Raw genomic sequence first — 18,479 nt, 5'->3', positions numbered from 1 at the left:
GTAGCTGCTGAATCCTCCTCGGCAGCTGTTTTCTCGGCATGATGACCTGCCTCGGGGTTCACCTGCAGAATCCTCCTGCCAACTCCCCACAGAAATCATCCTTCCTCCTCAGAACCTATGGTGAGCTAAATTCCTTTTCTTGGGCTAGAAAATAGACTGCAATTCTAAACTGTAGCATTTAATGGGTTGTTTTAAAAAAAAAAATAAGTTGTAGACGTGGGAGCACAAACAAAAAAAAAAGCTGTCTGCAGATCTGTATTTATTAGTCTTTTTTTTTAACAGTAAAGGTATGTGTTGTGTAAAGGATTGTGTCACGTATGTCTGACAGCGCTGACACTCGATCCCGCAGCGTGTCTAACATTAGAAGGACATTACTTCGCAGCGGGAGTGGGCTCAGATGTTGCCACAAAGCCTTTGGTCGGTTAACGAGGCCTTCCTTATCTGGTGACACCCTGAATCATTTATGGATGGTATCAGCCACGCACCTGCACGTTTTACTGTAACTTTAAATCTTACATCCACCGTCCACTAGCTTCCTTTCCGCACAAATCTATCTATAAACGTAAGGAACATACGTCTGTCTGTTAATCTTCTGACTGTCAAATTTGGCAGGTGCCTTACTAAGGGCACCAGTGCTGACTTTGACGTTGTTTGGATAAGAAATGCAATAGATATCGATTAACAAAACAAGGTACACGTTGAACTAGTAATGCACTAGTGAATATGGATAAAGTTGTGTAGGGTTGTGGGTACAGTTGTTGGGGTGGCTTCTGTAATATTTTGTACATGTTTGAGTGCCTCATGTCAAGATCAAAATTGTGCATAAAATACTGTTTTTACTGCGACACCTAAAATTATTTTGAAAAGCTAAACCATTTCTTAAAAAAACACACCATGTTTGATACATAAATTCATCACAACTCCATTTTATGCAGGTTATTGTAAATGTATACATAAATCTTAAAAGCGCTGGCGAAAAACCTCACGTGACACATTTTTGGGTGTTGACCCAGTCTCTGGAAAGGACTGATTTAGCATATAATTGTCACGTTACACGAGTGTTGCCCAAGACGCCTGACTAGATCTGACCCACGTGATGTCTTGTATTGGTATTTGCTTGGACTTCCTTCCAACATACAGACCGTACAGTATTAGCACCACAGTCACACGCTCATGTCTTTAAATGTCATATTTTGCTCTGTGGGAAATTCAGAAATGCTTTGCGGTTTCTTGTCCTTTTTTCACCTGTCTCACTCAGGGTTTCTGAGGATTTCATCAGGAATTCCAGGTCAAACAAATTTAATAATGAGATGATCAGACTGACAATATGTGACGTGATCGTGCATGGTCCTCCCAGTTTAACTTTCAGAGCTGGGTCAAGCTTTGCCACGAGTCTGACTACTTTTGTGAGAGTTGTGTAAGTTTTCACTGATAGAGAATTAATTATAGAACAGACTTGGTCAGCACCTAAAGCTCTCACTTCCCTTTACATAATTTATCTATATTAAAGTCCTCCTTTTATACATGTAACCACAATTTCTTTACAAGATGTGATGGGGTGGTTTAATCAAGAACACTGGAAAGAAGACTTTAGGTATGTCTTGAGGTGTGACTTAAGTATGTTCAGGTATCTGTTAGACTGTGAGAAATAAAAAGGAAATAGTAAGACTCTGCAGGTACACATGTACACACAATTGACACAACTGTAATTTTGGTGTCAGTTTGCTGCTAAAAAATTTAAGGGAATTAAGGGATTTTACATGAGAAAATATTGACTAGAGGTGTTTTGGGCCACACTCAATGAGAAGTGTATAATGTAAATTACTGCACCACTGGCTGGGGATTCAGGCAGAGTAAGGCAGATAGAAAGGTATACGGTAAAAAGAGTCATGGATGAAAGGCAGAATAATATTTAAACAATAAAGAAAATTATACATTTAAAGGGATAATAATTGGAGACCAACCTCTTTTGAGGTCATTTGCCTCCCCCTAGTCTCGTTTAGTATTCGTGTGGAATAATAATAATAATGATAACCCTACTCAAGAAAAAGAAAGAGGTCTCAAATTTGCTGGGAATAATATAAATACTCCTATGAATAAATTTAGTAGTGCCAGACTTTGCGAATGTGAATTTATTAAAATAAATACATTTCTCGGGGGCAACTGTATTCAGAAATTGGTGTTTTAAATTCAATGGGGAAAACGTACGAATGGCAAGTTGGCAGATTTAGTTCTCAAGTAACCACAAAATAAAGGATTTAGGAAATTAGTCTTTTTTTGTATGTATGCTTCCCTCTCACAGAAAACTAATTTCGTGGCATGTTTTTGTTTTTCTCAGCATGTATTTCTTTTCTCTCCATGAGATGAATAATGTCTACGCCGCACACATATTTTTCTACATGAACAATATTTACAAGCGTGGGAGCCAGTCATAAATAAATGTCACTGCTTTTATTATTGCACATATAAGCTTTTCCTCAAGAAAATGCCCAAGTATGTGTTTTGCTATTCAGTGTTGTTCCCCAATTATTTGTATTTTTAAACCATATGTATTGCCATGCCACAATGGAATATCCTAAATACTTTGTATGTAGTTGATGAAAGCTTTGATTTATGTGCACATAGCTTTTCAGGTTATTGGATATTAAACATAGGCTAATGCCTCTTAGAAATACGAAATCTCTAGTAATTAACCCGGTAAATTCCGACTGACCCATCAAACACACTCCAGCCTGTCTGTCAAGTGTCTCCCTCAAAGGATTTAATGTACACTATAATTTTGTTTGTCTGGCACAGCATGAGCTCTGTCCCACTGGCTTTTGGCACACAAGATGAAGTTCTATAACAAGCCCGTTAAAAGAAATTGAGCGAGGGAACAAGAGGACACCTTGTAATTCTCACATCAATTCTGCTCCTGGATCTAAAACGGATGAATTGGTGCCCGCCCCGGATGAAAACTTCAAATCCTATACACAGCAGTTTCCCCAACTTTTCAAAATGTCTCCCCCGTTCTCACAGGAAATGTTACAGAACATGGATTAACTCTGGTCTCTTTTTCTTGCTCCTTTTTGCTGGTAATGGCTATTTCAGTTTTCACATAAAGACCAACATTGTACCCTGGCCTGGCCTTTTTGGATGTAGGCTTTCAAATGTAAATGTGACAAATAAGCAGTAAAGCTTATTAAAGCAGAGAATGGGAGGTAGCAGGGTAATGAAGAGACATATATATATATACACACACAAACACACACTGCACATATCCTTCTCTCCAGCTTTGTGACCTTTGCTTTCAGTATCGGTTAATTTAACTGAAGATATATGTTTTTGGGGCGACATTCTGTACTTTTGGTTAAAAAAAAAACATTCCTTCCACTCCTGAAATGATTGTGTCTTGTGTGGTTGTTTGGGCCCTGGGTCATTTTCAGCTTTATATCAAGAGAAAGTACATGGCAGCTTCGTGCCATTATGAGTGGCAGCAACAATGACAGGACCGTTGTGGCCGCCTTGTCTTACAGAATTTGGCAAAAGGAATTTGCTGTTTGCTATGTCTGTACATGGGTAGATTTTAGTAGCAGACATTCATGTGTATCCTTGATAAACTGTATCACCAAGTGGAAATCCGCTGTGGCATCACCTTGTGGCTTGTGAACTGCAGTTTTGGAGCTTCAGGTGTCATATCTTGACTAGACCCATGTTGTCTTTTTGAAACCCGAAGAAACCGTGTTAGGAAAAGCAGGGTTGAGTGCCTGACTGCAAGCCTGTCCACTGCATGTCCACCTACACACGCAGCCATGCCCATATCCCAAATAGCACGTCTTTTAATCTCAATTGCACCATAATTCACCAAGTGGACATCGAAAGTGAAGTCGCCCCTGAAGTCGGACATTGAATTGAATAGTTTTGGCTTCAATCTCTGGAGCACTAGCCTACGTCCGCTTTCATTTTCATTTAACAGTCTATGTATGACACATGACTGTGTGCATCTCTGTGCAGTATACATGCAGTTTTCTTTTGCTTGTGCTGGTTTGTGCACGTTTAGCCACTAACTTGGTTTCAAGATGTTATAAAAATCTGAACTAAATTCATGATAGATTAGTCCTGACTTGGCTGTACACATGCCCCGTCACTAGACAGGCAACAAGCACTTTGTGGCCTAATTGAGCTGGCACATGAACAAGGACAAGCTCACCAGGGGAGAGGTCAGATAAGAGTAATCCACTGTCAGTGTTCCATCTCTTTCCCTCATTCTCTTTTCTTTTTTTTTTGTATCTTACTAATTGAACATCATTGACAGTAGTTGTGCTGGTTTTTAGTTTTTCATACATAAAAGTAGAAAAAGTATTGCATAAAAAGAAGGAATGAAGCAAGTATGACTCACTTGCTCAACACCAATCACCCTGGAAATGGCTAAATAAAAAAAAAAATGACACTGAGGCTATGCAACAAAGCAAGTGTTATTGAGGGCCGTGACATGCTGAGTTTAAGCTGTATTTTCCACAGCTACATAAAAGAAGTATGAGATATTTGTGATGTTTCAAAGAGAAAGCCTTCAGTTTTGTTCCATTAAAGATGCCTATGAACAGATAGTAGGGCTTAATAACTGTGCTTTTATAGAATAAGTAAGAGACACAAGGACTCAAAGACAGTTTTTAAAATATATGTGCATAGTTATAGCTTTTAATTTTCATGTACCAAATGGAAGGTGTTTGCGGGGTTTGTGAATAGCTTCAGTTTTTACCACACGTGAGTCTACATTTGTTAACACTAAGAAAAATAATTTTCTTAGTTCCTTGTAGTCAGATTGCTAAATATTTCCTTAAGCGCTATAGTTGAGTTTAGCCTTTTTATTCTTTCCTGTCTAGTTGTCTGTCTTTCAGTGTAACCTGCGCTGGCTCTCCATAGTGCTGAATACTTTTATTGTTGCGGGGACTCATTATTTTTTACTGCTGCTATATAAAAAAAAATCACATTCTGGACCTTTTATTATTCTACATTGCTTTAATTATAGGTTAACTTTCCCCTTCTGTCTGTTAAGGTTGAGAGGTTGGCATCTCCCGAACACTGAAGTCTTGTTTGCTGAATTGGACAATTGTGGCATTTAAAAAGTGCCTTCTGTTCTAAATCACGACATGCACACTAGGGTGGCATCTCTCCTACCCAGAGGGTGTGATCCCTGGTTTTTCTAAAGGGCCAAAGCAGTGGATAAGTGAGTGGGAGGTTAGAGGGGGAGTGCATATTTTACCATTTTTAACACTATGTCCAAGTCACTGTATGTAGGCCTTTAAATCCCAAATTTGCCTCATTAATCAGATTCCACTGAACTCGACGTTTGAGTTTTTGAAGTTCTTGTGACAGTTGAACTTTATCGCTTGACGGAAATGCCTCTGATTAGAGTGGAATGGTTCGTCACACATAAACCCTAGTAATTTATTAAGAAACATTTCATAACAGGTTTTTTCAGATGGAAGCCGTCTCTGGGAGTGTTTCTTAAAAGCTGGACAGACATTTTAAATATTAAGCCAGATTTTTTGCTCCAAATAAAATGAGTTCCCACAGACTCATTTTAAAATTGGACTGAGTTTTCGTCCGACTTTGCTGTCTACCAGTAGTAGTAGTAGTAGTTCTCCATAAAACCAATCTATAGGTTATGTGCCCATGTTGATTTGAGCAATATGTTGTGGCAACTGTGATTGATGAACCTTACAGACCTTGGTGATCCCCTGACTTTTCCCCCGTCATGACCATGCAGCCAACACCTGTGAAGGAAAAATGACCATGCATATTGTTGGAGACATTCTGCATGTGTGTGTGTGTGTGTGTGTGTGTGTGTGTGTGTATCCCTCTAGAGTGCATCTTAACATTCTCCTTCACCATCAACTTCATAAACGTCATAATTCCAATATGTCTAATGCTTTGGTTGATGACCAAATACCTGCAAAAGGACATAGCCATCACTCTTAGATGTTCTTTGTGTTTAATAACATGCCAGACGCTGAACAGAGTAAACATCAGGATTGTTATGTTGAGAATGTTGGACTGTTGATATTAGCATTTATGAGGGGGGGGGGGGGGGGGGGTCTGCTCTGTCTTCTACTCTACTGTTTTATAGATTGTCATTTTCAAACAGCTTCAAAGTAGACGGTATTTGCTTTTTTTTTTACTCATTCTTTCCTCAATCTCTTTGTGTATTTTGATTTTCCTCGTATTTGCTGCGTGTTCTGCTTCATTACCACATTTGTACCAGGCAAGTTCAGATGTACCAGGAAGATATTGCCGACCAGTGTTTTTACTTTGTACTTCTAGCGCAGCCAGCAGCACAAAGCCATGCCAAGTTCAGTGTGGGAACGACAAACATCCCTTGTACCCAAGGTCTGAAGTGCCAGCAGTGTTATCACACAGCGAGGCTCCCACATTTTAGCCTTAGACTGTGCTCGTATGAACAGGATTAATTAAAAATTGCACAAAGCCAATGTTAGCGGTGGCCATGTCAACGTGGCTAACGAGTCTCCAACAGCTGTTAGCAGCACTGGGAGACTTACAGGAGAGGGAAGGATGGAGAGCGAATGAAAGAAAAAGTGACACATGATAGACAGTGGACACACATATACGTGTAATTACAAGACAAGCAAGTTAAAAGTGAATAAATAATGACTTCTGCTTACTCTTTGTGGGATGTCACAATGTGAGAAACAGACACAAGTTACACACAAAAATGCAAGTGACTCATGAATGCCTGGACTTCAATTTCTGAGGATTCCTAGTGAACTAGTCAAGAGTCCAGAGAGTCAATGAATAATTCAATAAATAATTCAGCACTTTCAGCGCTCTCTGTAAAACCAACTAAATGTATTTCTTTAAAAGTTAAACCCACATAATATGAATTTCTGTGTACCACTTTTCTCCTGCCACCCCTGTGACCTTCCTCCTCTCATTTTTCACAGGTCAGCTGAAGCTGTCAATCGTCCTAGAGCCTGACGGACTTGTTGTTAGTGGTGAGTTGTGTCAACGGCTGCTGTTACAGTGAAACGCTCTCACGTTTACCCCCATTTTATTGTAATGAAACAATTTCACAGCTGGCACTTACTTGTTGCCTGTTATAAAAGAATGTGTAAAATATTAAAAGGGCAAAAATGACAAAGTGAACCTATTTGAATGCAACATTTGAAGTTGAATATTCAATGACGGTAGTTTTTGTCCATGTCCACATATACACTATATTTATAAAATGGCATGTAAAATCCACCATTTGAAACCCCAAACTAGTTTATGCTTCATTTATGTTATGTTGTGTGTGATATGTATTTGTCATCAGATGTTACCAAACACTCTGAGGTAATCAGAATGGAGGGATCTTTTATTATTATTTCTCATTATAAACAAACAGTATTGGACTTCCAAACCTCTGTGTAGAACAGCAAGTGCACACTTACTGTGGCACAAATAACAGTGTTTTACTTTACAAAAATAAACACTGAAGATATGTGATAATTTATGGTGCTGTACATGCAGCAAGCAGTTTACTTTGCAGGGACCACATATGAGTTAAGAGGTTGAATTTGACATTGATTATATCACATCATACATCCTCAAAGTCTCAATGTTTATGTGGTTTACTAACAACAAGTCCTCCAACTGAAACGTAACTATGGGTCGTTTTGTCCAACCCCTGAATACAACCTAAAGGTATGTTTTTACTACACTGGTGCAGTATTTTTTAACTCGAATACGCACAGGTGTTACTGAGGTTAGGGTTAGGGCAAAAAAGACAGGGTTAGGCAGTAAAAATTAAAAAAAATATTAAAAAGGTGGTATAGTTAGGGAGTGGAACTTTTGTCGACCACAATCGTGCTCTCGCCACTGAGCGGACTGCCAGTGGAGACCTCAGCGAAGCTACTAGATGCCACTTCCAAGGTACCAGGTTGCTGTCATGTATACAACCGCTAGGGGCGCTGGTTTTGAAAACGTAGACATAGGTCGTAATTCCTGCATACAACCTATATGTACTTTTCATTGGAGGACAGTCTCTTTCCTAGCTTTGTGTGGGGGGTAGAGGTAGCAGGATGGAATCTCACTCAACACCGTGCTTTGTTACATACTGTAAAGCAAATGAAACAAATGGTACCCACTGTTAAATGGCTTTGCTTGCAGCAACGAAAGCAGGAAAAATAATCTAATGCAGATTTACGCATCTGTTTATGGCACATTTGCAGTTTACGTTCTCAGCAACTCGAATATCTCACTATTATTATTTTTATTTTTTTACTGTTTCAGGAGTAAAACATAATCACATTATTCCTCCACATACTGAATAAAATTATGGGCACATCTTCAGGAGTCAAGCAAGCTGTAGTGAAGCTCCCAGTGCATATGGCAAAAATGCTTTCTTATCAGAACATAACACACCATTTTTTTGGGGGGGCTGAACCTGAAAATTGGATGTATAATGTTTCATAAATGTGACTGGATAGTCACTCGTATTAGAATTAGTAATTTTTTTTTTTACCAGTTAGTGAATTTGACCTCTGTATTTAACCCATTCTTATTACACACTAGTCGGGAACACACACAAGCTGGGCGCAGGAGCAGTGGGCATCACTTACCTGCACCCAGGGAGCCCCCCAGCCCTTGGCCCTACCCGGGATTGAACCGGCATCCTCCAAATTCCTTTCCTCTTGGCCGTGGGCTTCCCCAATCTCATATAATTGTATTCAGCTCTATTTATATGTGTACAGTTTTGGAGGCAAGGGGCATGCTGGAAGAGTGTGAGGGCCCATGTGACTCTTATGTGAAGGTATGTGCGGGGAAATAAAACACCGTCTGAGTCGAGGCTGGAAACTATTATGTGTATAATTTTGTTTGGTTTTGTTGTGTTCTTCAGGTTGGCATGTTCCCCGACAGTGATCCTGCAGACAGGCAGAAGACTCAGCTGGTTCTTCACTGTAGGAACCCCATATTTTTACAAACCTTTTACTTGTAAGCATTCTGGCATATTGTTTTTATGGTATTTTTGACATTATATTTTGGTTTTGCTAAGCTACTTTTTTTATTTCTATATTTGTTAATTTTCCCTTTTCAAGGGTAAGTAATATGTGACAAGACTGAAAATAACAGTATGTGATTATCCTCCAGACTATCTGATGTGTCATTCTTCAGTGTAGAGTACCTTACAGTAAACACAAATGATTGGTTTGTTGGTAGAAACTGAAGTAAACACGCCTTCATTGCAATTGAATGCATGTCAGCCATAGTTTTTAATTTGAGAAAAGCTGACAGACTTTCTGTCCTTTTTGTTATTTTAGTCTTGTCGGAGAGGATGACCTTCATAAGAGACTGCTCTTCACAATGTGGAACTCTGACTCCACAACAAGGTGGGAGCGCCGAAGAAGGTCACAGTGTGGGTCATGATTGGACACGTCTCCAGACACAGGGGCTGCTACATCCTAAAAAAAAAAACATAAAGAACATTTCTTAATGGCTCCCTCAAATCAAAGTGTTCTAGAACCGTCCCTGCTCATGACACAATGAACAGAGAAGAAATATTTTCCTTTTTTCTTTTCAACACGTTAGTGAGCTAAACCCCATCAAACATCATCAACGAAATACCATTTCATTATTAATGTTGCTGCATATTAATGGGTGGTTGTGAGTGCGCGTTTCTTTCCTTGCCTGGTTCTCTGGTGCCTGGTGTTACTCTCGCCTCCCTGCCTCGGCAGGCTTGTGCTGAAACAGGGTCATTGTTGGAGATGGAGGAAAACATATGGTCGAATCAGTATCTTGCCTTATGTTGAGGGAACTGATGAGAAGTATCACCATGAGCTGGATATACTAAAGAACTTCGTTCATGCATCATATGCTGTGTTTAAATACTCTTTTGCATGACTTAATGGCAGTGGTTTTGAATATGCTTTGCATGGCTCCTGCTGTTCTCACAGCATGGGTTTTAATTGATGGTGATTTGCTGTAGGCTTAAATAAGTGGTTGACTATAAATCATAGAATGATTATAAAGATAAAGACTTTTTTGGGACACTTTCTGGGACACAGTTTAACAGTGATTTACTCATCTCTGGTAAGCAATTAAGCCTCATTCACATTTAATGGCTCGAGTGTTTGTCTTTCTCATCTCCACGTTTGGTCAGATGCGGTTATACGGAGGCACAACCGGCCCGTGGTCTCTGCAGAGAGAGAGAGAACTTTACCACTGCACCATATACTGTATAACCACCTTAGCAGCCGTTTTTTTTTTTTTTTAAATAAAGTGCAGCCTGAAATGTCATTAAAAGGTGCTTATTCAACTCTCCCTTCTGCTGTGAGGAAGTTGTGGGAAGCAGTGCCTCTTCAGCAAATCCTCTTAAATACCACACAATAGTAGCCAAAGTGCTGCTGTAGCCAAACGCTGTGGAATGTTAGCAGTCCTTTTAATGTATGGACACAATGTGCATCAGAGAGAAAAAAAAAGAACGATTTAAGTTTCCCACAAATTCAATTAGATATTGAATATTTCCTTTTTATTATTTTGCCAAGTACAAAAACATTTGCTGTTGTGATTAAATGAATAGGCTGATCTCAGGACTGACATTTAGATTCAAATGAGCAATTTGTATCCCTCTGTAGTATTGCTCATAATGTTATGCTTGTATTTTTTATCCATCCATCTCCTATCGCTTTATCCTCCACATGAGGGTCGCAGGGGGGGGGCACTGGTGCCAATCCCAGCTGACCTAGGGTGAAAGGCGGGACAGGTCACACCCTGGACAGGTGGCCAGTCCATCACAGGGCCACATAGAGACAAACAACCATGTGAGAGTGGATGGTTATATTTCTCTAGTTATCTTTAATCCTTTAATATTCGTATCTTTCAGGGAACTCGCATATTCCTGTGTGTTGTGGGGGTTGGCAGCATGCAAAGTAGATATAATCTTTTTTTAATTTGACGTAAGGCAGTGCAAGATTTTGACGTGAGTGTTCACATGTGTACTTGGTTGTTGCTGTGTGTTAGGATTTGCCTGTGCAGATGCCACTTGTTCCCAGTATATTCATTATTTTAGTATTTCTATGGGATGTTTTTTACATTAGGAAAGGTACAAAGAAGGACTGAGCAATTTTGGGAAAATGCCTAAATGCAATTTTCCTGCCAGGTATTGCAAATGCAATATGATTTGTCATATCATTTTAATGCCAATCTTCAGTTTAGTAGTCATTGTGTGTAGATTTAAAATATTAGGGCTATGCAATTTGGGGAAAACAAGACTGTCACCAAATGAAATACGATCAAAATGTAAGGATGGGAACTTAAAGATATAAATATGAATTTTGGCATGTATCCTAAATTGCAGTCTTTATGATCTGCTCATTTCAATGCTTAAAATTGTGATTTCCTTTTGAAAAGGATTTAGTCATCAGCTCTAATACAAAGTTTACATGATGTACAGGTAGTCTTGGCTGACTGCTGGTAAAAAAAAGAAGAAAGAGTAAGCTCATTATAAACTACCCAGTGTCTGCGCGACATTCTGTCAATGCAGCGGGGTTTTTTCGGTCAGTGGCTCATTTGACTGGTGCCAAGAAACCTTTCAGGTGCTCATTAAGCTCAGGGCCAGTTTGCCCTCAAACGGCATCAGCAGCTGCATTGGTTCGGTCCAGATGGGAGGTTGTCGAGAACTGTTTTTCTCATGTATGCATAATTAAACATCCACTCCTGCCACCACCACCACCACCACCAGCAACACCACACAAATGCCCACTATGACGATAATAAATCATTTGCTCAACATCAATTCTGTTGACATATTCGTATTGATTTTTTTTTTTAATTCCTTTAAACACTTTGTTTGTCTGTTTTTTATACTGTACCAGTTTCACCCAAGGGATTAATGGAGTAAAATAATGTATAACAAAATAAAACTGACGTTAAAAAACAACATTTTAAACAACTTCCCTCTGATTATGATTGACTTTTAAGTTGGTTTTATGTAATGCTTTTGGGTCATAAAAGTAACGTCAAATGTTCGACACAACTTAAATGACCCATGGACTTTACATCATGATGTTTGTTCATATTTCTCCTCCTCATTCATTCTCTCCATGCTATCACCAGGGTCAGTGCACTGCTGGGCTGCATGAGCTTTGGTGTGCGCTCCCTCGTGGACACAGACAAGGTGAGTTTGAACACACGGTTTACGAGTGCAAAGACATTCTGGTAAACGGTGTCCTCGGCTTCCTTTGCATTTGTCCATCCACTCGACCATGAAGCTGAAGCTTCGTGTGAATGAATTCCAGTTGACCTTAATATTTGAGAAGAAACACTTTGGGGTTACCAGGGTTACACCACAGCATCAGTGCCGCCAGACAAACAAGTGAATCACAGATTGAGTCCCTCTCCATTAAAGGTCCTGTCTTTTTGATTTAGACTATCATATCTTACATTTAAAAGTACAACAGAACTTTGCACACTGCACATTTGTAATCAAATCTCTGTCACAAAGACTGTGCAGTACAAGATATGAACATTGGCATTACTGGCACAGCAAAGATAAGAGGTCTCACTTTAATGCTTTCTGTCACAAGACTAGAGACCCAAAGCTGATTGCATTTGTCAGTTTCTGTGTGAGGCGTCAAAATTGTTCTCATCATACATTTGGCCTTTGTTTTTACCTGCCAAATACTGTAAAGTCTCACTGGCACAGGTTTTAATTAGCAGCAGGGAGGAGCATTCAGTATTTTTCCTAGTCAAATAAAGGCTAGATAAAAATACTCAGACACACATATTGCCACGTAATGTGGAGACTGGACAACCACACAAACATTCAATTGTCCGTTCCTGTCAGAAAGATTAAGATTGAGTAACCCTAACCCAGAATGTTAAGATTGAGCATTACATACACATGATGCGAATATCACTGAAATTGACATTAAAACAACAAAGCTGGGGGTGCCTTAAGACTCAATTAGGAAAAAAAGATTTAAGTAGTTAGTGTTGTAACCACTGCATTTTGCATGTAATCGTCCTCCTTCTCGTCTGCTCTTTTGCACTCCTTAGCAACCTCTTTTACTCTGTTGGTGAGACGTATGAAGTAGATGTATTCCTTTTATTTAGTGAGGATGTCAACTGTTTGACCAAGACGTTTGTTAAGGCTGTAAAAGGTTGATATAATGATATTTGTTTCCTGGCTTTATAGTGATACTTAAACGAAGTAAAGAGCATACATCTCTTTTCAGTTTCAGTGATTCAGCAAATGGCGTCTGCATTCAGTTCGCTTGCATTTGTATTGAGACTTTTGTTGTTCACAGAGAGACGGAGACGTTGATGGGAAACTCTTAATTTAGTGATTAGATTAGATCGCTGAAATAAATTGGAAAAAACAAACACGGCCACAAATTTACAAACCCTCTTGTTTTCTCTTTAACTCTTTAACCAATAAGTATTTTCTTTAATTTCTTCACACTTTCACAACAAAAGCAGGGAAAACAAACAAAGTCCTCCCAATGAATATGTAATTTGCCTAATATGCTGATTATGTAGCTCTATCTTGGAATCACAGGCAGTTATGTCTCTTCATCTTCTCCACCACATCCACTTTTCTTTTTCCCCTGTTTTTATTTTTCACTTATCCGTTCATTAACCCACACGTTACTTTTTTTAAGAGCTCACATGAGCGTTGGCTGTTATTTTGACCCGGCTTGTCTGTCACATCCTGTTGTTTGTTTACACCCATTCGTCACACTTTTTTTTTTTTTTACTTCTTCCTCGTCCTCTGCTTTTCCTCTGTCTCTCAGTCTGTCTCCCTTCTGACTCCGTTGGCCCCATTCTTTCCCCCTTTGTCACACATGCAGCGCAATATTGAACGATGGGGCAAATCCCTCACAGACCTTTCAGGACACATGCCCACCCCTCCCCCTCCTTCTATACAAGTCCCCTGCCTGTCCTCCCTCTTCTCCCCACCGCCTGCAGATATCGCACCACTCAGATAAGATGCTTTTAGAATAGAGATTATTGTTAATGTCCACGGCACGGCATAATTTAGTGTAAAAGAGGTGGCTGTGTGTGTGTGTGTGTGAGTTTGTGTGCTATAATAAAAGTGTAATAGTAAATTGATGGCAGAGCTTATGACACTGTTTTTTTGTTGTTGTTTTTTTGCCCATGGTTTCAAGACTATGTCCACATCATTTGAATTACAAATCAGACTCCCTCTGCCACAGCTTTACGTAACACACATACAGTGATCTTTGTGACACACACACACACATACACACACACACACGGACACCATCTGGCCCAGAAGGCAGAAGTGTAGAAGTGGGGGCATCAGCTGGAATAAGCCAAAGCATTGTGTGTGGAGGGATGTGTGTGTTTGTTGCCCGCAGCCCTGGAGGAGCTAGCAAACTAAATCTGTGTGTTTTGTGTGTGTGTGTGTGTGCTTGTATTTGTTACCTCTTTAGGCCCTTTTCTGGCTTAAACACTGACCTTGTCAGGACCAGTAGTCCTCATGGAGACCAAAACCATTTGAGTTAAGGTTAGCTATACAGCACTGGTAAGGCTGTCCAGATGAATGGGAGTCAAAGCCTTTTTAAAGATAGCTGCAAGAGCCTGTGTGTGTATTTCTGGACATAGAGCAATTCACTTCAAATGTAGTAGGTTGAATCCCCAAACTTAACTCAGGACTCTCTCACACTGTGATGTAGGAGATCCATGGATGGTACTACCTACTTGGAGAAGAGCTTGGGAGGACGAAGCATCTTAAAGTGCCCTCACAACACAGCTACCACAACATTGGTAAGTCAGTCATCATTTAATGGGTTAGAAGCACTCATGTTTAGGACTGAGCATCAAACCACACTTCTCTCTCATGACATGTTAAGCTCTCATCCCCAACTTTTCAAATGATAACAAGAGCTGGTGTAGAAGTAATTTTAGGAAACAGATGCTGTAAAAATCGGAGTTGATTAATGATAAGAGAAGTGTGTACACGGGTCAAAGAGTCTTCGTGTATTTTTTTTTTAGTCTGGGGTGTCTGGCAATAAGTCTTTATCAGCCTTTGGGTCGGGAGGTGGGGCGAGTAGAGAAGTAAGGGATTAAGAGAGGGGAAAGAAAGAGGGATTGGGAGAGCGAATGAGGGGAGAGACGGAGAGAGTGGGAGGGAGGGAGGGGTCTGGACGAAAGTGACGCGTCACAGTTGCCAGAGATCGAGAGAGAGAAAGAGAGGGGGGAGAGAGAGAGACTGAGCTCTCCTGGACTGTTCGCTGTTAGACAAACAGACACACACTCACTGAACTCACACACACACCCATATAGACGCATTTATTTTGAAATCTTCCTCCTCTTCTCTCCACCCTCGAGTGCTCCCTCTCTTCCTCCTCATGTTTGCACTGACTCGTAGTTTCTTACTGGTGGTGTTGGTGGTGTGTGTGCTGGAGTTATGCTACCCAGTGCCGGCATTAAGTGCAGCCTAGATTAGGTGAGTATGATGTTTGTTTTTATTTTTGACTCTTCTCACTGTACACAAGGTTATTTTGGAAGTTGCACATTGCATTGCAAAGCATCTAAGTTGCATATTGGACTGATGAGTGTTTTACTTTTTTTTTTTGTTCAAAGGATGCTGTAGGAATGTATTCTCCTGAGACCTTTTTTGTCTGTTCTCCTCTGTGGTTTTGCCCTACTTTCTTCCTGTTATTGCTTGTTTCGACTCCCTTATTGTCTTCCATCAATACATTTCTCTTTTGTGCACTTTTAAAATTTGCTGACAGTAATTAAAATCTCCCTTTGTGACTCTGTGCCTGTGCTGCTTAAGTCAGTTCCCATCTAATTTCCTCCCGCTGAGCTAAATTAGTCACAATTGCTTTCTACTGAAGACCACTTTAAGAAGCTTAGCTTACCCATTGAGTGGATTACGTCCAGTATGACCCCACCTTTATTACAATGGCACAAACGCTTCACATTATGCACATGCTGCCACATGCAGGTTTTTCCTATTTCATAGTCACATCAACTTCCCTTTGCTTATTCATGTTTCCATTCTGGGTTTTGAAGATAACGTTGATATCATAAGACATAAGCTCACCCATCCCAGTTTGCACTGCTTGGCTGAACTAGGCTAATCTACCTCATGCAACTTTAAAATTAGTTTTATGCTTCTGTGGATGAAACTGGGACAAGGGTATCAGATTGGGCAAGAGTCAGCCAGCAGGAAACCATTATAAGAGCTTGTATGAGGAGATCCTGACGTATACTCAAGAGTATCCTGGGAAAGTAGTTCATGTAGCTGTGGGACAAAAGGTGTTAAACTGCAATGCACAATTATTAATGGAATTTATAAAGTGCAGCAAAGATAGTTTTAGGTTAAAGAAAGAAAAAAAAACATGCATGGGTAAATGGATGTTTCCGTCTTTCCTAGTAGCAGCAGCATTGCCCCATTACTGTCTCCTCTGATCCATGTTTGTGTGTGTGTGTGTGTGTGTGTGTGTGTGTGTGATGCATACGCATGCATGGACTTTGTTGTTACCAGCTGGCAGAATGTAGGCCATAGAGCTCTGTACTGTGACATGCACTAACACAGAAATCACCAAAGGCTCATTCATTACAGTTTTTCCTCACCGTGTGTCTGTTCATCTGTCTCTCTTTCCTTCTTTGTCTGCCGGTCCATTTATGTTCTGTGTGTCTTCCTCCCTCACCCGATTGTTCCCTCTGTGTTTCCTCGTCACTATTAGTAGTTAGTAATTAGTAAGGGAGCTTGGCAGGCTTAGAACACCCTGGTAATGCTTTGGATTCAAGTTCAACTCATAATGTTTTCCTCTTGTCGTCATACCTCTCCTCTGACTCAGTACTGTCGGGGAAGGAAACTTTAATATCCTTCAAACTTTTGTCTGTGTGTGTGTGTTTAGTGTTGAAAATGACCAAACATCACTTTAATGATTTGTTGTGTATGAATGTGACTCAGTCTTTGAGAATTGATTAAAGGACTACAAGAAGTTTGGTAAAAAAAAAATTGAGCTGTAGAAAGTACCATCTGTGTTGCAGTGAGCGAGACAACACAAATTGAACATTGTGTTATTTTAATGTCAGACTCTTGTGTGTGCTCTAAAAGCTGTAGGGTGCAAACCTTTGCCGATTTTTGTTGTTGTTGATGTTGTTTTTCTGTCTCTGTTTGGTCATCAGGAAGAGAAATTATGTTACAGCATTTGTATGCTGCATCCATCATCTGAGAATAGACTCTGCCAAACAATACTATCAGACCTGACTGAGGGTGTGTATGGGATGGGGAAAGGAGCATTTGTCCCGTCAAAGTACCATGTTTATCGTCGTATTCCAACCTGTTGCAGCTTTCTCACCTTACAAGTGCAGTGGTACTTCAGTCTGTCTTGACGTATCACTGTGATGGAAGGCAACACGAGAAACACCACTATACTGACAAACATAGAGAATCATGTGGAGCTGATAGGCTTAATCACATTTGACAATGGTTTAAATACAACTGACATTTTTGTTTTTATTCACGCACTACAGGTTTCAAGCTCAGACTAAGCTGTAGTTGGTTGTGTTTGTATAATCCTGTCTTGTGCAGCTTTGAAGGGAATATTAATGTCCAGTGATTAGGTAGACACTAATATAGAGGACGTGTAACCCGTTGACTTTAGAGTGATATGATCAAATTAATCCAAAATGGAAACCTGTGACTTGTAGATTAGGAGAAGAGGGAAATTAAACTATTTTTAGCCCATGTAGCGCACCATACTTATCTTCCAACATCGAAGCATTGCTGAATCATGACAGTTTATCATTTTATAATAAATTAAAATATAATATAAATTTATACTTAGCACAGGTTTTACCTGTAAGATGTAGTTAGGTTTGGCTCTTTATATAGTTTAGGCCAAGCTGCACAGTCATAATCCTGTACTACATACTATCTTTTAATGAAAGTCTAACCTTGTTTGCAAATACGGTCTGTTGAACACAGCTGTCTGTTAAATTGGTCCCTGTTAATATGGACAGACTCTGACCAGAGGTGCAGTATTTGGATCAGTGTCTCTCACTAATCCCTCACTCAGACCTGTGCCATTTCACAGTTAGAACAAGGCGTTGCCAAAAATCCCTGAAGGCAGATTTATGTTGAACCAGTAAGTTAGAAGCTCATCCACACATGAGGAAGCATCACTCTGACCTAGTGGGAAGCAAATAAAGTTGTCCTGAGGCCAACATTTATGTGCATAATGATATGATAATTTAATAGGATTTAACTGTGTTGTCCAGCCTTGCAGCAAAGGCCACTATTGTTAAAATCACATCACATGAGCCACTTTAATGCACTTTTGTTGCTTCATCACAATGAGTATTGTATTATTTTCAGTAAATCCTACAATATATGCTCTCTCTGCTGCTACTATATATACTCAAGTTGATTAAAAACTGGTGATTTATTTTGAAAGGAGAAAAAAGTTACACATCTGCAGCAGGGCTTGAAATGCCACAATTTATTTAAATTTGAA

The 18,479-nt window shown here is 39.8% G+C and overlaps 1 protein-coding gene across 1 annotated transcript in view; it reads left to right on the top strand.

Moving 5' to 3' along the window:
* The window catches only part of rgs3a (regulator of G protein signaling 3a), a 123,765-nt gene that overhangs the window by 3,622 nt on the left and 101,664 nt on the right, over positions 1-18,479 (top strand). Inside the window, exons 2-8 of the mRNA XM_058617043.1 lie at positions 5-120; positions 6,942-6,992; positions 8,733-8,791; positions 8,879-8,973; positions 9,300-9,368; positions 12,094-12,154; positions 14,679-14,769. Of these exons, the coding sequence (XP_058473026.1) occupies positions 39-120; positions 6,942-6,992; positions 8,733-8,791; positions 8,879-8,973; positions 9,300-9,368; positions 12,094-12,154; positions 14,679-14,769 (508 nt within the window). The 5' untranslated portion in view covers positions 5-38. The remainder of the gene's footprint in view (positions 1-4; positions 121-6,941; positions 6,993-8,732; positions 8,792-8,878; positions 8,974-9,299; positions 9,369-12,093; positions 12,155-14,678; positions 14,770-18,479) is intronic.

Source organism: Solea solea, chromosome 19 (genome assembly GCF_958295425.1).
Source record: "Solea solea chromosome 19, fSolSol10.1, whole genome shotgun sequence".
In the NCBI taxonomy this organism is placed as follows: Eukaryota; Metazoa; Chordata; class Actinopteri; order Pleuronectiformes; family Soleidae; genus Solea; species Solea solea.
The sequence above is the reverse complement of the archived record's forward strand: the minus strand, read 5'-3'. Positions and strand labels throughout refer to the sequence as shown.